This window comes from Anguilla rostrata, chromosome 5, assembly GCF_018555375.3.
Source record: "Anguilla rostrata isolate EN2019 chromosome 5, ASM1855537v3, whole genome shotgun sequence".
Lineage (NCBI taxonomy): Eukaryota > Metazoa > Chordata > Actinopteri > Anguilliformes > Anguillidae > Anguilla > Anguilla rostrata.
Window position 1 is genome coordinate 40,112,843 of NC_057937.1, and position 14,376 is coordinate 40,127,218.

Sequence of the window (14,376 nt, forward strand, 5' to 3'; positions counted from 1 at the left end):
ACAGTGAAACAAAGACAATGAGCAGTCAACCTAAACACACACACACACATACACACACAGTTTATGGAATTTAACGAGTTGAGTAGCAGTTGGTTGCAGTTGACTGGGAAGGTTAAATCCCTCAAATAGAATCAATATATACTCAAGCTGTCTTTCCAAGCCAAAAAAGTCTCTCCAGATGCATCCTGGAAGAAAATCTATATTTAAGTAAGAGAAAACCTCCCTTCATTAGCTTGGTTTGTGGTCGCTGCCCTTTTAGCCAAAGTTGCTATGTGTACAGCTCTATTCTATGAGCATTCATGGGAAAATGCAGACTGATGGCTGTTTTAATGGACATTACCTTACTTCTTTGTGAGCAATATATTTCCCTTTCAGTAAAATAAATTAGACCATCTGTCATTGTGATAAGGGTCTTATCTTAATAGGAATTTTGGAAATAAGGACCTTTTTTTAAAGCAGAAATGTATTTAATTATAGCAAACCTCTTATCTTGGCTTGCTGCTTCATGAAATGGCATCATAATTATTAAATTATATTATATATTAAATTTAATGTGATATAAGCTAATAGTTGCCTGTCACAAATTAGGTTTAAAAAAAAATGCTTTTACTTGTTGACACACAGTAGAGGTCAAAAAATTCAGTTTCAGTGATTTAGTTTGCGATATTCATTATTATGAAATATAAATTTGTAGTTGCTTATTTGTAATGGTACGTGCTCATATTTCAGTGTTACAGAAATGCACATCGTGATCACTGAAAGCTTATGCCTTCGTTTATTAAATGGCTAATCATTAATATAGCTTCATTCTAATTTTGTATCATAATTTCCATTTGGAGAGTTTTGGCAAGGTACTCAGATTAAGTACTTTGTCTAAAAAAATACTGGTTTAGCTGAGATTTTAATTTCTTCTTTTAATATTTAATATTTATGGGAATATTAAAACAGCGATTTAATTGAATTCTACAGGTTAAATATAATTTAGTTCTGATATCTGTATTTCTGTTATGATTGAGCTTGGACAGGTGTTTACTAGAGATAGCAGCTCATTGGCAACGTTCATGAACCTGTTTAGTCGCCATGGATTTTGAATCTAATTTCATGCATGGGCCAGAATATTAAAATGACTCTTAATGGACTTTAATTTGCTGATTGGCTGCATCAGGTGCCTTCTCTGGAAATCATAATTGTTCAGGAGCCCCTGTTCAACAGTGAACCTAGTCCTGGCCTAGCCAGCGGAGACATGCAGCCAATGTTTGCTAATGAATTGAGCACTGATTGGTGACCCATCACTGGAAAGCTGCCAGAATGATAATGTCAAACACCTGTATTTACAGAAGCTGGAAGTGTATGTCTGTGATACTAGTGGCACCAGATGAGTGAATGTTATTTTAAGTCAGCCACCCAGACGCCAATTACATTTGTACTGAGTCTACTGGATATGGTCTAACACCTATTTATTGCTCTTATTTCGTTCTGGTGAGAATAGTGGGTATGTTACCCATTTCTAGGGATGGGAATTGATAAGATTTTATTGATACCGATTCCATTACCGATTCTGCTTATTGATCCGATTCTTTATCAATTCCTTTATCGATGCCTGATACATTTTCTGGGTGTAAAAAGAGTAGGCCTACATACAAGTTTTCAGCGTCAACTTACTTTATTTTCCAGCCTGAAATGCGATCATATTAGTAAATGGATACACATGTCATGTAACGTGCAAGTAGTTGGCTATCTCCGTGGATATGACTTAAATGTTTTTAACAGAAAATAAAACAATGAATGCAATTTTATCCACAAAAATAGCTATACAAAAAGGCAAAATAAATGTTGTGGTCACGATTGCTGTCGTAGAAACCTTCAGTTCACTGAATTTGCATAATAAAATTAACCAAACATGGGCTTACATTTTCTGAACCTCGGTGATATAGTGGTGTAAGTAAGACTATTTAACAACTAGAAAGGTTACAATTCCTGAAGGAATTGTGTGGGCTTGCTTCAAATTCCAACTGGCACTGTCCTCAAGCCTCAATGCATTTCAATGAGGGTGCATAGCTCAGAAGAAGCACAAAACCATCCAGACCCACGGCGCACCGATCAGCAAGTAGCGATTATGTTCCAGGGATTAGTCATATCCTAAAAGTGTCATGAGTAAAACTTAGCTAACTAGCTAGCTATGGCATGTCCTCACCTCTGTAACGTTATTTGTTGTCCTCCGTGTGTCCATACATCTGTATCGTTGGTTGTAGCGTCCGTGTGTCCATACATCTGTATCGGTGGTTGTAGCTGTGTGTCATTAGCTCCTACTCATGCATGCAGGATAGCCTCCGTACGTGCTAACTAGGTTAACTAAAGTAGGTGAAATGCGAACATGTTAGGGTTAGCTAAAGTAACGTTAGGCGATAAAGCTGTGCTTAAAAATCTTGTACCGTTGGAAGTACGTCCTACTAAACGTCCTTGAGTAAGTCAGTGACCACCTGCGCATGCGTCCTACTAAACGTCCCACTCAACGTTCCACTAAACGTCCATGAATGAGCCTCTATGGAGTGACCACAAAAAAAGTTCAATATTTCAAAAAGTTTTGAATATTTCAAAAAACTGAATACAAGCAACAATGTCTAGAACTAGCCGGTCATTTTGGTGTACACTACAGATGATTCAGAATGCCACTGCCCGACTCATCTACAACCTTCCCAAATTCTCCCACGTCACTCCTCTGCTGCGATCACTCCACTGGCTACCGGTTGCTGCCAGGATCCGGTTCAAAGCCCTGACCCTTGCCTACACTGCAGCCAACAGGACAGCCCCCATCTACTTGCAGGACATGATTGGATCCTATGTCCCTGCTCGACCACTTCGCTCTGCAGCAGCAGGGCGCCTTGTAACCCCTCCCACCCGACCAAAGGGATCACAGAGCTTCTCCACCCTAGCTCCCCAGTGGTGGAACGGACTCCCCGTCCCTCTCCGAACCTCCCCCTCACTACCCATCTTCCGCCGTGGCCTGAAGACTCATCTCTTCAGACTATACCTAGACTAACCACCACCACGCTGTATATTTCGCTCTAAATCCCCCCCTTTTTCATGACACTTGTTACATGTTGCCCCATCCCAGCACTTTTTGGTAATTTGTTAGCTAGCTTCTAGCACTAGCCAGCGGTACGCTTCTATCAACACAATGCACACAGCGCTCGTCATACGCTGATATGCACTTATAGCTAGCCACCGCTACAGCATTTTCATTAATATGGGAGCATGCAGCTGAAATCCTCTATGGAAAGCATCCTCACAGCGATATTATCTACATTCAGTAGGTAGTGTTGTGCATATCCCGCTCTTACAGCTCGTTTCCAGCCTAAACCACTGCAACTTTTTTTTTGTCAGTGACATTTCCTTCTGACATCTACTACGGCAATCACAACCACAACATTTATTTTGCCTTTTTGTTTAGCTATTTCCATGGATAAAATCGCATTTATTATTATTATTTATTGGTAAAAACATTTACTTCATATCCAGGGAGTTAGCCAACTACTTGCATGTTACATGTGTAGCCGTTTAGTAATACTATCGCATTTCAGGCTAGAAAATAACCCGTTAATCCAGAGAAATTGCCGAGTTGTCTTAGAATCTTTATCGCAACAGAATGTATCAAGGCTGGCAGTGTCCGCATAGCAACGGATGCTGTAATGAAACTTTAAGTACGTCACGATGGGTATAACAGCTGTTTTAGAATGTCAGTACGTCACCCGGATCATTTTTTCAGCTCGGATCAAGTTTGTTGTGACAGCTGCCGCCCAAAACAAACACCTGAGAGAGGCAGCATGCTGCCTGCGTGCGTGCCTCCCCCAAGGCGTTACGTCATTGTTTTGCAATGCTCACCTGTCGTAAAAACATGCTGGCATTGATAAGTGGAATCGATAAGCTCGGAGGCATACGATTCCAATTAATAGGACAATTTGGAACCGGTTCTCAACGGGAACCAGTTCTCGTTTCCCATCCCTACCCATTTCATAAATGAGCGATGATTTGTTCCTGTGTGTTATGGTGATTTGTGTTATTGTTTAGACACTCTTCTCTTTATAAAACTAGAGATATTACATCACTGAAATACACTGCACTAATTCAGTCAATAAAAAAGCTGGTAGGACGCAGTACCACATTGAAATATGAAATGCTACTTCAAATACATTTTGTGTATTTTAAAAAATTAATATTACCCACATCAAACCTTGACAAACCTCATATTCTATTAATTTTACGTGACTACAAAGATCTGATATGACCCACGCCACTTTAACACTGAAACAGTGGAAAGCAGTCTGCATGTTCTGGCAAGACTGGCTGAACACAACGGGTTAGAGCTTAGAGATTCTCTAATTGGCTCTCACCAACATGGTCTTCTTGACCTGTTGTGTGCTAGTTTCCAAACTGAATGAGCCGGCTTTATCCTCTATGATATGCATCCTGCGTGACTGCAGGGCAGACCTCCTATCAGGAAATACAAAGACCAGCATGACAAAGCTGGGGTCCTCTTTCATTAGCATAAAATAAACCCTGCTCTCACTGCAATACTCATTGTTTCACTACCCATTGAGGTCATTGGATTCCCCTGTAGAGGTTCAGTCAAGCCCATTTCCATATTTCCAAGCAGGAGAAAGTGAAAGGAAAAAGGATTTGCCTCCCGAAGTTTAGCATTGATGTGCTAATTCCAAAGGAAAAGATTAACCTGAGGTCCAGGGGAAGTGGTGTCTATTACAAGAGAGTTTGAGTTTGAGTGTGATTTAGCTTGTAGTTTAATGAATGCCTGTACTGTATATACCACCATCAAACATTCCTAGCTATATATATATATTATATGTGTGGGTGTGTGTGTGTGTTTTCTCTCTGGATACATCTTCAATTTTGCATTTTTATTTGCTCAGGAAGCCCCAGCTGTTCTTTATTATTAGCACACTTGAATCCAGTTTAGCACAGCAGGACAGTTGTGCCCAGTAGACCGCTGCCATAATATAAAAGTTGCATGAAGCATGTATGTCAAAACATCATGATGAATTCTCACCACAACAATAAAAGCAGCATACCCTGATGCTGTCTGTCTGCTGGGCAAATAATTTGTCACAAAAGATTTGTCATGAGCTTCTATTACTGTACCAGTTACAGAATTGGCTGTTTTAATTCAATAATTAAGTATGAGACACAACATTGGAAGGAATTAGGAAAAGTCCTGAACTCATAAGAATTTTGCAAGAATTTTCTTCTTGCATTTCTTTAGAAGAAAACTGCTGCCCTCATGGGCGTTTGGAATTCTTGGACAGGCAGGGCAGATAGTCATGGCGCCAGTTGCTGTATGTTTATAGTAATAAATCATGAAGAAATGCTTTCCTGTGAACTGGAATGCATTGTTACTGTGTCCTCAGAAGCTCTGTGTTGCATAATTTTGTATGCTCAGCAGGTACACCTATAAAAGTGACTGTGTGTACAGTACATGAATGTCCTTAAATGGTCAAGGCATTCCTTTGCTAGCTCACTAAATTAAACCACGCTAAATTTTTTCCAGCATTCACTTAGGTCTCATGGCCACTGCTGAAGTGAAACTTATTCGCTGTTTGGATATCTTGTGTTCTTTTATTTAATCCATTTTCAAAAGCAAATGGGGAAAAAATTCTTCTTTTCAGGGGTCTCTTTTTGGCGACTTTTCGTCCTTTTGAAAAGGTTGTGTGGATGTGACATTGCTAATCTGGCTTATTGTACATGGGACCCCTGGGATTGGAGATAATGTTTTGCAAAAAAGAATCACAATAATTTCCTGTCATTCAGTAAAAGCGTCCATTTGTCCATTTGTCCATTTGCAAGCTCAGCGAAACGGCACGAGGCACAGATGTTGCCAAGTGAGATCAAAGGTTACCTTTGATGGAGGTTCAACTGCTCGGTCATGTGAATCCTTCTTGGCAGACATGCTGTCTCATATACCCACAGTGCCTTGCTTTGTCAGCTTTTCCTTTTCCCAGTTTTTACTTGATCGATGCACTGCCTCAGCACCTGAGTGAAACTTAGGTGGAGAATGCAAAAAAAACACAAATATTCATATTTCAATGGCGTAGTACAAATATATTTAATAAAAACTTGTTTTCTTGTCTAGCTTTGATCAACAGACTCTTATTACACATTTGAAACTGTTTATCTCCCCATTGGCATTTAAAAACCTGCACCTGCTTACTGCACTGGTATCTGTGATACACAGTGTGCTGATTTCCAATTAGTCTCCTTCTCTCTGCCTTAGCCTCCAGAGTGTTTCAAAAGTGAATTGGGTGCTTTTTCCTCAAGAGGTGAGATCCTCTCATCCTCAAATGGCTATTGAACTCCTCATCGCCTTCTCTGTCAGCCATGTTCATTTCCTGTGTGTGAATCGAAATGTGATCGGAGCACGCTGTAGAGCAGTGGGAGGCATACCTGTGATTACCAGAGATACAGGAGTCTAAACCATTCAACATTATCAGCACTGACTCATTACCACTGTTGGAAAATCTTACAGCTCTCTAGAATCCAAGTAAATCTGAATATCCTGTACAATAACCATGAAATTGCCTGTGACAGTCTCAGCTGATGTATTGGTTGCTCTCTGATTCAAGCAGATTTAATGTTATGTTAGTGTTTGGTCATAATTTCATGTCTGATTTTATTCAGTTTTTGAAATGTGTGTTTTTCTGGTCAAATTCCCTGGTGACTAGCATAGATTGGAGAAGGCTACTTCCAAAGGATTTTTAACATACTTCATAATTTCTGTAATAACTATTGAATATTGAATGTTTCCTATTGATTTAAAAATACTTCAGTATGGAAGCACCCTTGAGAGCTCAAGGAATTTCAAGGCTGTTATGAGACTTTAGTATTTTTCAATATTTTTTATCTCACCATCTTATTTACCAGTGCATATTATCCAATATCTCAGAACCACATCTGCATGTTTTACTGTTGTAGTGGATACAATGGATATTATTTGCACAGGAAAGGATACATTATAAACATACAGATGCACTGCGTAGTAAACATATAGTAGACTGCTACAACTGAAATTGCTTAAAATATACTCTACTCTGAAGTTTAGTGTGGGAATGTAGAAAAGTTGGCACATCCAAACCCAGCCTCTAATTCGGCTTGTAATTTGGGGTTTGGGGTTTGGAGCGTACTCAAAACAGAGGAGATCCTGTCATTCCCTTCCACAGAGTGTACGCTTCTGTTCTTAAATACAGACTTCACCGTGCCCTGGATTTATTGCGGCGATGGAGGGGGGCGTAAAAAAATGGGACATTAAAAAGGCGGTCGATCGAAGCCCAAACTGCAAGCAATAATTCGGCCAAGCTAATTGCCCCGGCCGTTCCACGCTGCACTTCATAGGGTCGCAGTGGGCTCTGTGGTCTGTGGCCTCTGAGAGAGAACGAGGGAGAGGGAGGGAGAGAGAGAGAGAGAGAGGGAGAGAAAGAGAGGGGAGATCTCATGAAGAATCCCTTTGTGATGGATGAGCCCTTGAGGTGAAGAAACCCAATTTGAGGGGGGATGTGGTGGTGAGGGTGGGGGCTGAGGAGGGTTTGATGGGGGGGGGGGGAGCAGTGGAAGGGAACACTTCCTCGTTGTGTCTCTCCGTCAGCTCCGGCGGCTTCCCTCGCTCCTCTTGTTTGGCTTGGCTGGCTCTCAGAGCTGCAGCACCGCGGAGCCCCGAGGTTTCTCTCTCTCTCTCTCTCTCCTCCTTATCTGGAGCGCGCGCCGCGTCCATCTCCGGCACAGCGGCTGCGGGAGCCGAGGGGAACGCAGGGATCAGAGCCTCTCCGTGGACGGGGGGGGGGACTGCGGGGGCCTCGCACGCCGCCGATGACCGGCTCTTGCCACTCTTGATTGGGCCCCAGCGGGCAGGCAGCGGCCGGTGTGGACGCAGGACATCCGTCGAGGACGATGAGCGTGCTGTTGTGGCGGTGGGAACAAAACAACATCGCCATGAAACTGGTAACTAACTGCAGTCTGCAGGTTTGCTGCGCAGCAAGTGGAAACTGACTCATGTTCAATATCCGTTGCCTTTTTAGGCTGCTGTAGATGCAGTGAGAGGCAACTGCACATCAGCACCAACCTGCTAATATTAGCCCAAGTTTCAGTTTCAGATTGATATGGATGGTTATCGCAGCAGTCCAAACTTGGCTTTCTCTGAGGCATGGCTTCTTTTGATTCATTACTTGTTGAGTCAGCTTCGTTGTCTGCTTGGAAACAAGAATAAGTGCTTCCAAAGGATTTTGTATCATTTTTGTGTTGGATGTGTGCACTTGTTTTCTCTTTGTTTTAACTCAGCCTTTAAAGGTACTTTTTCAAGCATTGCAAATTTCATCCTGTATCAAGAGCAAATTGGTAAACTGTTTGGAGAAATACATTTTATTTTATTGCACATTCTCAATGTATTGCAGTTTGGGCTGTAGACTGGCATTACATGGTTCAGACAGCGATGTATAATTGGAAAAATCTAGTAGTCCATTGTTAATAGTAACCCCTAACATGGGATGACAGGATGATGGTTTGATTTTGATTCTAATTTTTATAGCATCTCAGGCACAGCATTGGACAGTGTGGACTATGGAAAAAAATCCAATTTTAAAAACAAGTATAAAACTATCCTCAACTGTCCACTGTTCACCATTACCCATTTAACATCAATAGATTAACCATATCCAGAGTACTGCTCTCGCAAGTGATTTTATTTTATGCAGTATTGCGAGCCACTCGAATAGGTCAGAGGATTATTTCTGGCTGTGGTTAAGACACAAATGCACAAAATTTGGGGAGAATTCAGTTTTGTGTATGTTCTACTACAAGGGAAGAAAACCTATTGACAAGTGCCAGAATGGGCCATGTGCAGTATCCTTCTCACAGAGTGTACAAGTTTGACCCTAATTAGACCTCAGGCCTTTGGTGACCCACAGGTTGGGGGCAGGTGCTCCATAGCTCATGCTCATGCTCTGCTTTTCCTTCCAATTTCCCATTTTCCTCACCATGAGAGTGGCTGTCCTAAAGACTAAACACTGCCAAAGTGTGGCCTGGGAGGGGGGGCAACCCTGTCAGTGGTTGTAATAACACAGACGCGTACCATGAGCTATTCTACATTAACACAGATGTACGCAGTACACTGTAGCCGTGTGTGTGCATGTTTGTGTGTATGGTGTGTGTCTGCCTGCCTGTGCGCATGTGTGAGCGTGTGCCTGTTCATCTTCAGTGTGTGTGGTTAATGTGCTGGATTGGTCTGTCTCATTTCTCTAAAGAAGGAAATGTATTTCCAGTCTGCCCTGTGTTACCACAAGCAGCCCTATGAAGGCACAAATGGGCAGTATTTTTCCATAAGTTTCTTCCACGGATGGGCAAGAAGTTTGATGGAAGCCAAGTCAGTGTGACCATCTTATACTGTAGCAATGTCATTTCCAGTGTTTAACTGTGAATGCTGAAGGTTTTCACAATTAAATTCCTCTTTCTTCAGTTTTTATCTAATTTGGTGAGCATTAGGACACTTTTCTCTTTGTTAATAGCCTGATTTGTTTGTGAAATGAATTCATATAGCATCCACATTAGTATCCTCATCCCACACATACAGTATGTTAAGGAAAACGACTTCATTGGGGATTAACACTTTGTTGGGTGAGTGTCCTTGTGCTGCAGTTGGAGCATATGTAACAATACCTGGGCCCAGTGGCAGGCTGGGATACAGAGGAGTACATTCTGTAGCATAGCGAGGTGGCAGAAGAACATAATAAAGTGGAAAGATGTGGAGGATCTATTACGGATATATCATTAATTTGAAGCTGACAGCTGTCTTAGCTAGTTAGAGGTGATTAGAACTAATTATGTTTAATCTCCTCCATGGAATCTGCTGCCTGGGTGTTCTCTCATTAGCCAGGGATATTGGAGCCTTGATAACGTGACCAAAGCAAACTCAGTTTCACATTATGCGAAGTTCATTAACAGATGTTCTTTATGTTTCATACTGGAGATCAGATGGTGTTAAAATGGTTTCATGTGTGTCTTCTCTTGAGCAGGTGCATAGAATTTATTTTATTATTATTTTTTTTAAACTTTTTATTTGTGCCATTGCATGATAGTAATGAGGGTATGTTTGTACCTATTCTAACTTTTAAACCTTTTTACTGTGTCTTCTATCGGGCCATATTCCCCATAGTTGCAGACACAGTAGCTGGACTGCCTTTTTTAGGAAATGTTTTAGCTGATGCATTTTTTCCCAAATTGCTCGGAAGCGATGCTGAATTTGTTGCAGTGATTCTTGTGAGGACAGAGGGGTCTGTCATTTTTTCCGTGACCTGAAGGTTATTTGGAAATATTGCATTGGCCTGGATTGTAGAAAAGACTCTCCAATCACAGCATATTTTCACAGAAATAGATTGAAATTCTCATTTCCCATTTTTCTCTGCAGGCATTTGAGGGGTCTCCTTAATTAATGTTTTTGTTGTTTTTTTTGTTGTTGTATAGGTTGTATGTTGCTAAAACACAAATGCAAATTAACTATGCTAAGTAAGAACCAAAGTACAAATCCTGCATACATACAGATTGCATCCATAACATACTGTCAAAGAAAAATACACCATAAATGGTGCCATAACCTGAAATAGTACAAAAGTTAGGACTCTTGGGAGGGGGACCTAATTGTACTTTGAAGAGAGGGGTCTTCAGTCTACATTTGAAGATGGACAACATTTCTGCTGTCCTGACCACTGTGGGAAGTTAGTTCCACCACTGGGGGGTCAGAAGAGACAGACATCATGCCTGGGATCAGGGACTACAGAAGGAAGGTATAGCCAGTCACCCTGACTGTGCTACTGAGAGAGCTGACCAGAGTGCAGGGTTGGAAGATTGATTGGAAATATGAAACGGTTTCATTTCTTGCCATTTCGGCTAGCATCAAGGTTTTAAACTTAATTTGCACAGGAACAGGCTTCCAGTGAAGTGAGATGAGGAGGGATTTGATGTGACAGATTGTACACAAGTCGCAATTGCTGCATGCTGTATTTAGTGCAGGGGTGGCAACTTCACACATTAAACTGGCCTTTTGTAGTTTGACGGTTGCCTTTGTCTAAAATCCACAAAGAACACAACCACACAGTCAGTGAATGCAGTAGTGGCCTGGAAAATTAAACATATTCGTTTTGGAGTTTAATTTGAGGTTAAGGTTCCTTGCTTTTCTTCTGATAAGAACTCCATTAGCTCCCAAAGATAATTTACGCTTACACAGGAAGTATTTATTTAAAACACATCCTATTGCTTTTTACAGAACTAATAACTTAAGAGAGGGAGTCTGTTTATTTGCATAGCAAACTAGCTCATTTAGCCTGACAGGAAACAACTTGCTGGCTGTGGCACGCAATGTGATTTAAACTTAATGCATGAAGTATGATTACAGTGAGACCGAAGAGGAAGTTTTCTGAGCTGAAGCCATGAAACAAATAATAAATGAAACCTGCATCCTCTCAAGTAGCTGCAGAGCCCTCACAATGGCAAAGGCCTGAATTTTTCATGCTAGTCTTTTGCCAGTCACATCGGTAGAGTAGGGCGTCCATCTGTGTGGGTCCGTCTCCATGTTTGTCATGGTTTCAATTGAAATGTTACCTCTTTCTCCCACTCCCATGGCATGCATAAATCCACAGTTTACGTAGCCGCTCTCCATATATCACTTGATGAGGCGGGGCCGTTCTCAATTTCATTTGCTTTCCACATTATGAAACGAGCTACTTCACTGAAATATTTTGATATAATCGCGTGGCCGGTTATTGATTTTCTGCATACAATCTGCTTCTCATCCGTGGCACGGCTCGAACCTTGACCTCTCTCCCGGAGCGTGCTCCGGGCTGCGTACTTTTGCTGAAATTACAAAGCCGAGAGCCTGTGATTTATCTTTGTTCTGAATTGTTTATGAGGCAGACTCGGTCAGTGGGTGACTTTCAGGTCACCACTTGTCAGCACAAGTCAGGTACCTTGTCTCGTGGGAAGCTATGCCTCAAGTCATTCCATATGCTTGAGACCCATAGACATTATGAAGATGCTCAGTTACAGTGGTGTTACATCACAGTGATGATTTCGTAAGCAGTGAAGGGGTTTTTCTAAGTATGTACACATCTCCCTGAAAAATAATGAACATTGCCTATAGCTGAGAGGCATGTTTGCAGTCATTTCCACACAAACCTCCCGCAGTGGGTACTCTGAATGACAAAGTCGGAATAGACTGCAGTTTTATGGAGAGTTCTAACTCCACAAATTCACTCTTTACATCAAAGGAGATTTTTTTTGTGATGAGTCCTTTCTCAAATTGCCTCTCTCACAATATTGCACTTCAGTTCAATTTAAGTTCATCTGCTGGTTTGTCAAGTGTGGAAATTGGATTTTGAAAGGTCCTATATTTTGAGTTTGACTTTTCCAAGTTTTACTTCAATCAAATTTTTTTATCCTTGTGTGTATATGAATAGATGTTGCTGCGGTTATTCTGAGCTTAAATAGGAGATCAGCATTCTCCCTGATTTGTCTGATGCAAAATTAATTGTGATCCTAATTGACGGCTGGATTAAATAGTCAGAAAGCATGAGAACAGTGGCGTATTATTTTTGTTCTGTTTGAAATTATATAAATCCATGCAATTATGTATTTAATAAGAATCTAATTAACAAAATAAAACATTTGCTTGAAAGGGCAATTAAATCAAAATACAGTTTACAGCATTTACAATAGGGAGGATGATAATGGGGTGATACATTGTTTATTATAAATACAGGCTGCTTACATCTTAATCTTTTTATGTTGTTTGGTAAATAAATCCAAGGGAAGCTGAATTGAATTAATGTGGATCACAAATTATATGATTATAACTCCAGATAATTATCTGTGTATCAGGAGTTTGAAGAACAGGCCTATGAGGGTTATGGTTGACAGTGTCGCATCTTGAATACTGCTCTGATGGAACCTCTTGATTTCTTTCCCTCTCATCTTTGGCTGCTGTTAACAGTGATTTAATGCTTGAATTAATGATCTTCCAGGGACTTGTCAGGCTGCTGGAGTCTTGGAAGATGCGGAAGAAAATAAAACCACTGTTCAAAAAAACTGTGAGCAATGTTCAGGCATTCATTAGACTCGCATGACAGAAAGATTGTCCCTCTTAGTCTGGTTGCTGCGTTGCCCTTTCAACCACTGCCAAACGCAGCTTAATTTGCAGTGCTTGAGTGAGGTCTGATGCCTTTAGTGGCTGGAAAAACAGGGCAAAGAAAGGTAGTCCAAAGAAATAAGAGGTTCACTCTGTACGTGGTTCCTGTGGAAAACCACAGCACGGGTTTCAAATGGTGCTCTGTAGGAGACGGAACTCTCACAGTCCCGCTGTTCACAGGCAGCTTTTATAACCACCATGGCAAGGTAATTAATTGCACTTTGACCCCATACTCCATTCATCACTGCTCATATCTGATAGTGTTCCAGGGGGAGATCGATCGCTCAGCCAGGTCCTACCATCTGTGCCATTCCCTACTGTGAGGTGGTGGATCTGAAAGACTCCTCACCAAATCCACTGCCAATGGTTTTGCCAAGTTTGAGCAAATTTCACATTGTCCTTCATTAACAGTAACCTGACATAGATGTTGCAGGCTCCAAAAAACAAATATTGAAAGGATTCTGTAATAAGACAATCTAATGAATGAACAGTCTTTGATTTTATATCGAAATGTAGTCTGGTACAGGAATTTCTTGAGGTTGGCAGGAACCCATCACATTGCATCATATTTATTAGGATCTGCATAGTTTGGAGGCACTACTTCACTGGTGGTCACTCCTCAGAACTGGACATGACATGAAAGCCTTTTCCTTGCTGATAACTTTCTGTCCCAGGATCAAGAATGCCCAGTTCTCATACTTTAGGCATGTCCAGATAAGCATGTGAAAACGAGTAGCTGTTTTAAGTAATGTTAATGGACATGACAGGAAATCTCAAGTATATGGAACTTAATGACATCAGTTGAAGGACTTGGTTGAATTTTTCAGTGCAGCTTAATTGTCACACCCTCTTATTGTCCTAAACTACAGGTTAAATTTTTCAAGGGCCTGCTCGCCTGCTTTCAATTGTGTTACATTAGCTTTTTTAGATTTGTAAATGGCCCCAAGGCATGCATTGATTATGTATTTATACTCCCGTTGGAAGTGTATATCAGATTTGTCATTTATGCACTTTTGTGCATTTCAGTTGTTGATTAGCTGTACGGGCTATGTATAAGGTCTGTAGAAAATATAGTATTTAAATACTATATATATATAGAGTTTCTTTCCAGCTGCAATATGCAATCTGTGCTTTTTAAAACAGAT

The 14,376-nt window shown here is 41.0% G+C and overlaps 1 protein-coding gene across 14 annotated transcripts in view; it reads left to right on the forward strand.

Annotated features, from left to right (window-relative positions):
* The window catches only part of LOC135255262 (neuron navigator 2-like), a 194,369-nt gene that overhangs the window by 87,322 nt on the left and 92,671 nt on the right, over window positions 1-14,376 (forward strand). The window contains exon 1 of one of the 14 annotated variants that reach the window (XM_064336203.1): window positions 7,699-8,001. The exons of the other annotated variants lie outside the window; for them this stretch is intronic. Within the exon in view, the coding sequence (XP_064192273.1) occupies window positions 7,951-8,001 (51 nt within the window). The 5' untranslated portion in view covers window positions 7,699-7,950. Of the gene's footprint in view, window positions 1-7,698; window positions 8,002-14,376 lie in introns of those variants that run through there. 14 annotated transcript variants of the gene reach the window in all.